Below are 7,500 nucleotides of genomic sequence, written 5' to 3'. Positions count from 1 at the left end.
TCACCATGTTCTCAATATCTAGTACTTATGACTGCAACAAATTCAAGACGGGTGTTGTATCTCCTCCCATTATGCACGTAGTCAGTTCCCGTTAGTTGTCTGTGACGTGTATTAATAAAGGCAACGAATGATGAATGAAGGGAGCTTCCTTGAGGGTGAGGTGGGCGTGTTTCGCGGGTCGTCAGGTGGGTCTTGGTGGTCATGCCAGAACAAAAAAATATTAAGTTGTCTTCGTGATTAATGTGATAAGATGTTGGGGTTTGTGGAAAGTGTGTGTGTGTGTGTGTGTGTGTGTGTGTGTGTGTGTGTGTGTGTGTGTGTGTGTGTGTGTGTGTGTGTGTGTGTGTGTGCGTGTGTGTGGTCGAAAGTCTACACCAGTCAGCAGTCACTCAGGGTCGTACGTGACAACTAACTTTTATTCTTCTGTAAACTGACTCATGTAGTTACCACAACACCACCACTACTACCACCCCACTACCCCCACCACCACCACCACCACCACCACCACCACAATCACATCCACGACAGTAATAACCTTGGCGCAGAAAAAAAAAATTACTTGTACATGAAGTAGTAAATTAAATATTCTAGCATAAGAACCCATGCTTACTGAACGTCATTGTGGACCAGACGACCATGAGGAATTAAGTAAACGGCGATAATGGAGGAAAAATGCAATCAAATAATGTCTCTGATGTTATTATGGACGAATTAATGCTGTTATGAATATTCCTAATGATCATTACAATTCATTTAAATTTTTCCAATAGTTTTGCAAATCTACGTTTTTAGCGCCAAACTTTGCTGTTATAATTGGCATCGGTTTATAGTTAAATCAGTCGTGTAATGCATAAAGAATTTACTTTTACTGGTCTTCTCTTTTAATTAATATTTGTAGCAATGCTGTAAGACAGATCTCGTAACCCTTCAATGCAAAGACGCATTTTTATCTTTATTTTGGGTTATTATTAGGCGACTTTATTTACATTAGGAAGGGTGTATGGAGGTGAGAAGATTAATGGTCAGAGTCTTCCCTATTTTAATCCCCACATAAATATCTGAAGCTGTATAAAATTCCCAAAATACTAAGCAGAATAGATAAGAAAACGTGATACTAAAGGGATTAATGTTAACTTTACAAATAAGATAACCTTTTCATCAATGTACTCAAATATCCTTCAATCACACCCCACTACTGAACTGACAATACTATACAAACAAAGACGCTTCACCAAACACTTCATTCTTCCATTCTTTCAATATTTCAACAGTGCTTCAAGTCTTGCTCTTAATGCCAAAGCTCACAATTGTAATTAGCTCTATTACATAATCACGAAGTGTACATTTAGGTCGGAGAGAGGAAATAACCTTTTTCTTGGAGTGCTGGCTGGGAGTGGAGGGCAGGGAGTGGAGGGCTATCGTGTGGAGTAAAGTAGAGTAAATGGGTTCAGTAATAGCGTTTTCCGTTGGTTAGGTTAGGTTAAGTTAGGATAGGTTAGCCGTCACGTGAGGTAGAGAGAGATGAACCGGATGTGTTCAGTAATAGTGTTCCCGTGTTCGGTGTTGGCTCTCCCCGTGCTTGCATCGCGTGGCGGATCTCGTGCTGCTCGGTTTTGCGGCTTAATCTTGTGTGTCACTGGTGTGTTTCTTTTTATCTCACTGTAACTTTCTCTCTCTCTTTCTCTGTCTCTCTTTTTCCTCACTCTTTATCCCGTTATCACTTCTACTTTCTCTCTATCTTTCTCTGTGTGTAACTCTCTCTCTCTCTCTCTCTCTCTCTCTCTCTCTCTCTCTCTCTCTCTCTCTCTCTCTCTCTCTCTCTCTCTCTCTCTCTCTCTCTCTCTCTCTCTCAAGAAAGTCGCGCTGCAAGAGGAGAAAAGAATGCTCTAAAAACAGAAGCAAGTTAAGTGTATCTTGACACCAGCGTGACGAGAGAGAGAGAGAGAGAGAGAGAGAGAGAGAGAGAGAGAGAGAGAGAGAGAGAGAGAGGATGTGTGTGTGTGTGTGTGTGTGTGTGTGTGTGTGTTTCTGCGTGTGTGTGTGTGTGTGTGTGTGTGTGTGTGTGTGTGTGTGTGTGTGTGTGTGTGTGTGTGTGTGTGTGTGTGTGTGTGTGTGTGTGTGTGTGTGTGTGTGTGTGTGTGTGTGTGTGTGTATGTGTGTGTTCACTGTTTGATCTGCTGCAGTCTCTGACGAGAGAGCCAGACGTTACCCTACGAAACGAGCTCAGAGCTCATTATTTCCGATCTTCGGATAGGCCTGAGACCAGGCACACACCACACACCGGGACAACAAGGTCACAACTCCTCGATTTACATCCCGTACCTACTCACTGCTACGTGAACAGGGGCTACGTGAACGTGAAAGACACACCCAAATATCTCCACCCGGCCGGGGAATCGAACCCCGGTCCTCTGGCTTGTGAAGCCAGCGCTCTAACCACTGAGCTACCGGTTGTGTGTGTGTGTGTGTGTGTGTGTGTGTGTGTGTGTGTGTGTGTGTCTGTGTTTGTGTGTGTGTGTGTGTGTGTGTGTGTGTGTGTGTGTGTGTGTGTGTGTGTGTGTTTCTGCGTGTGTGTGTGTTGGTTCTCGTGTCGAATCGCATCCATCTGTGTCACATGGCGCCGTGCCACATAACTGTGAGTGTGTGTGTGTGTGTGTGTGTGTGTGTGTGTGTGTGTGTGTGTGTGTGTGTGTATGTGTGTGTGTGTGTGTGTGTGTGTGTGTGTGTGTGTGTGTGTGTGTGTGTGTGTGTGTGTGTGTGTGTGTGTGTGTGTGTGTGTGTGTGTGTGTGTGTGTGTGTGTGTGTGTGTGTGTGTGTGTGTGTGTGTGTGTGTGTGTGTGTGTGTGTGTGTGTGTGTGTGTGTGTGTGTGTTGGAGTCAGGCATCTAACATACAGTACACATCTGTTATCCACAATTCATATTCCTTCACCACTCGTTACTGTGACACCCGGCTCGTGCCTTAACTTATAAGGCATAAAAACGGGCAGCGGCTCACCTGAGGGCGCATACAGGCAACAATAAAACCCACCGTGGACAAAGGCGTCATTAGAGCAAGCAAAGCAATTACCACGTCCACTAATTAATTTTCGTGTCGGTGGTCACATTTCCGTGGGTCGCCAGGAGCAGAGGAACACACCTGGCCGACTGGTTACCTGCGGGACCCACCTGACCAGTTCATTAGGTCCTCAGTGTGTCCTGCAGTGCACCTCACCGCCTTCTAACGAAAACTAACACCGAAATTTGTCTCTAATGGAAGTGGTCTCTTGTTTCGTGTTTATTTAGGTTGTATAGAGCCGCCTCAGTATCTATTTTCTTTGTCTCTCCTCCCCTCTCTCCCTCTCTCTCTCTTATCCCCCTCCCACTCCCCCGTCCTTCCTTTCGAGTAGTGGTATAGTGGTGTCCGTGGTAATCCCTGTCACTCTCTGGTCCGCCGCCTTTCCCTCGACCTTCTCCCCCTCTCAGCACCTTCTCCTCCGTTCAGGTTTGAGAAATGAGGTTGGATATTTAATGTACTTTTTTTCCATGTTAGTGTTTTGATAGTGCTTGTGATCTCGTTTCTTGCTCGTCTTTTGACTTTTAGTTTTCTATCTCTTTCTTTTTTTGGTTAGAGACATTTAATTTTTTTTCATATTAGTGTTGACTCTTCTATGGTAAACACACACACACACACACACACACACACACACACACACACACACACACACACACACACACACACACACACACACACACACACACACACACACACACACACCAGTCATTCCCCTTTCAGTACGAGTCCCTTTTCCTTCACATTGATGAACCACGAACTGAGTTGCAGGATTGAATATCAGTCCGGTCCGCACTTTTTATTATGTTTTAGAGGAGTGACAGAAGGAGGAGCGTACCAGTGTCTCAAGAATACCACGGGGAGACACACGAAAGGCGATCGGTTACAATGGTAAAAGATAAAGTAGTCTAGGAAGGAGGAACTTAGAGAGCATAATAGAGACAAAACGAAGATGATAATTGCTTAACCTAACCTGAAATAACCCAACCAGGCCTAATCTAACCTGACCTAACATAACCTTATTTAATAATACATAGAATATATATAATGGTGAGCTAATATAGAAACTATAAGACAAATTTGACAAAGCTTAACTTATTCTAACTTAATTTAATAGTAGTGGGATAATACATAGAAAAATAAGGTAGGAAAATACATACAAATTGATAATAAGGAAAGAGGAATAACCTGTAAGAGAGAGAGAGAGAGAGAGAGAGAGAGAGAGAGAGAGAGAGAGAGAGAGAGAGAGAGAGAGAGAGAGAGAGAGAGAGAGAGAGAGAGAGAGAGAGAGAGAGAGAGAGAGAGAGACTATGGTGAACAGATGAAAGGAGAAATCACTGCCTCCCTTCACACGCTAATTATAAAAAGATTCTTCCTCATTGTAAACACTCACTGTCTCTTTACTTATCGCTTTTGTATCGCGTTACCTCACCGTGGAAGGGACCGCGAGGGAAGGCGGTGAAGGTGTAGAAGCGTGTGTGTGCCTGTGTAAGAGAGAGAGAGAGAGAGAGAGAGAGAGAGAGAGAGAGAGAGAGAGAGAGAGAGAGAGAGAGTGTTAATTAATTCCATCTGCAAAACAGGTGTGGACAGCATCTTTAATTAATCGAGTTACTCTCTGTGCTGTAAGAAAGAAAATAAAGAAAATACACATGTTTTGTAATCCGAACAAAATGGAGAAGACTTTAACTGAATGAAATTAAGAGAAGTGAAATTTTGAAGAAAACAACAAATGAATGATTTTTGAACGAGTGTTACAAGGAAAATAAGCTTCAAACATAAACAATGGAAATGAAATAGAAGAGTTGATAACTGAATACGAAAGTGAATATTTAAAAGAATGTGAGAAATAAAGAAAAAGAAAAGAAAGAAAAAAAAATATCTTTCTGTTATCTCTCCTTCCCTTCCCTCCTACCTTCACTCCTTAATCACTTTTTTCCTGTCCACTTCGTTTCTTTCTATTTTTCCTTCTTCTTTGAAACATTCCTCTCTCACCCAAGCCTTCCCTTTTTACCTCTAAGCCGATTCCTCCTCCTTCTCCTCCTCCTCCTCCTCCTCCTCCTCCTCCTCCTCCTCTCCTCCTCCTTTTCCTCCTCCTTTTCGTTCCCTTTAGTCTTTACCTTCCTACTATTCACTCAATCTCCTTCAGTTTCAAGTCTTTCCTCCTTATCTTCCATGTTCTTGCCCTTGTGTTCATTTACTTTGCCCTCTTTAGTCTTTCTTTGTACTCTTCCCCTTTCTCTTCATCTTCCTACTTCTGCGCCTCCGTCAAGATGGTTTTAGAGAGGAGCTGCAGCAACGTAGAGGGAAGTGTGGTGGTCAGAGCTCGCCATATCGTCAGGAAGAAGAAAAGAAGATGTGTGGGAGGTGAGTGAAAGATAGAAGTCCAATTAGGTTTTATAATGTACTAATGATTATGATTTTTTGGCATAGTTTTTCATGACTTTGGATGGTGAGAAGGGTTAGAATATTGATGATTTATGAAGGGAAGAAAAAGTGAAACCTGGAAACTCTTATGATTAACGTTTTAAAAGATTTTGGTTTGTTTTCCTTATTACTTGTCATGGATGTAAAAGAAAACGTATGAGTTATTTTATGAGGTTTGTTTTTCTCATTGGCTTAAAGAAATGGTGTCTTAAGTGTGTATAAAGCGGTGTTTTTATATATTGTGAGTTTTTTTTGTTACGAACTATTTTCTTCAGGAAGAGAATTAGAAGATAAAAAATATGTTCAGAATAGCGGTAAGGATTTACAGTTTTTGTAAGATTTTTAATGTTCGAGAGAGAGAGAGAGAGAGAGAGAGAGAGAGAGAGAGAGAGAGAGAGAGAGAGAGAGAGAGAGAGAGAGAGAGAGAGAGAGAGAGAGAGAGAGAATTGCAGATGTACAAACGAAGACAGACAGAGAGACAGAGACAAATAGACAGAGACGGGCAGAGAAAGAGAGGCGGAGAGACATACAATCAAAACAGAGTGACGAACAAATACAGGCAAACAGAAATGGAGAGAGGAAGAGATAAATCTGATAAATGAATGTGTAAAGGGATACGTGTGTGGGAGTAGACGTGGGTGAAAGAAAGAATGTGTGGGAGAAAGTGCCATGGAAGGTGTATTGGGAGACAAGGTGTGAGGTAAGACCCAGAAAGCTGTGATTGACCAATAGCCAGGTAAACACAGGTGACCCCGCCACCTCCCTTTGTCCTCCTCTATTGTTACTGACGGGTGGGGGACGGAGGGCAGGGAAAGGGAAAGGGAGAGGGGAGGCCAGTGTATTTATATAAGGGGGAAGGAAGGTTAATGAAGAGCTGCTGTAAGGAGCATTGATATGGGATGGGAGAAAGTGAGAGGGAAAGGGAACACTATGCAGCTCGTATCAAGAGGAGCGGGTATGGTGAGGGAGGAGAGAGGTATGCACGTACGAACCGGTTTGGCCCTTTAATGTGGAAAGCAGAAAGTTGATAGAGAAAATAATCAGTTTCTCATAATATAGACAAAACAAATATAAGCATAATGAGAAATATGTATCCCTTCATGACTTAAAAGAATATAATAAAACGCAAATATGGCAACAGTGACACTAACTAACGACAAAAATATATAAACTAACATAAAAACAAACAACTTTGAGGGCTAAAAAAAAAAAATAGCTAGCCAACAACAATAATGATAATGTTAAAACACAAATTTGGAAACAGAAAATGAAAAAATGAGTAGGAAGAAAAAATTTTGATTTGACACCCAACACCATCAACATAAGAAAGAACCAAGAACAGCTCCACCAACACCCAACTACCTTTTTTGTAATTAATCACCAGCGACAACACGCCCGAGCCTCCTGCGACCCCTGACCTCTGCCCTCACGCGGCGGGGAGTGAGGGGAGAGGGAGGAGTAGGTGGAAGAGGAGGAGAAGGAGGAAAGGTGTGTGGGCAGGGTTGAGAGACGTGGGAATCGGGGCTTAGAGGGGACGTGGTGAGAAAGAGAGAGAAGGGAAGGCCAGAGGGTCAGGTAATGTTATGCGAGTTACGCCTGCATGAACTTCGTTTTCTGTGGTGGCCGTGCAGTTCGATGCCATAATTGCCTCCTTTCACCAAGCCTATTACCTGGCGGGTTTAGTGGGGGACTTAGCGCTCAGAGATGTGTGTGTTAGGAGAGGAAAAGTTGATTAGCAGTACTAGAGGCATTACCATCTTAGAAGAAAGTAAATATGCGATTAGAAGTCTCAAATAATGAAACCTATACTTGTTTGATGATGTATTCAAGCGTTGTTCTGCTGGAAATGGTAGTAATAAGTATGTGTGAAGTATTAGAGACTTACATATATGGAGAAGAAAGATAAAAAGATTAGCGGTAGATAGCGAACTCGTCCTTATGAGTGGTGTTACTGGGATTAGGGAGCAGTGGTTTGCTTTGACTGGGAACAAGACTGAGATGAAAATGTGATGCGCTGACTGATGAA

The 7,500-nt window shown here is 42.7% G+C and overlaps 1 protein-coding gene across 3 annotated transcripts in view; it reads left to right on the top strand.

The window, feature by feature from the left end:
• The window catches only part of LOC123509945 (pleckstrin homology domain-containing family G member 5-like), a 491,065-nt gene that overhangs the window by 51,592 nt on the left and 431,973 nt on the right, over nucleotides 1-7,500 (top strand). Inside the window, exon 1 of one of the 3 annotated variants that reach the window (XM_045264603.1) lies at nucleotides 5,183-5,414. The exons of the other annotated variants lie outside the window; for them this stretch is intronic. Within the exon in view, the coding sequence (XP_045120538.1) occupies nucleotides 5,321-5,414 (94 nt within the window). The 5' untranslated portion in view covers nucleotides 5,183-5,320. Of the gene's footprint in view, nucleotides 1-5,182; nucleotides 5,415-7,500 lie in introns of those variants that run through there. 3 annotated transcript variants of the gene reach the window in all.

Source organism: Portunus trituberculatus, chromosome 27, assembly GCF_017591435.1.
Source record: "Portunus trituberculatus isolate SZX2019 chromosome 27, ASM1759143v1, whole genome shotgun sequence".
Taxonomy (NCBI): Eukaryota; Metazoa; Arthropoda; class Malacostraca; order Decapoda; family Portunidae; genus Portunus; species Portunus trituberculatus.
This window is presented reverse-complemented; position numbering and strand designations above follow the sequence as displayed.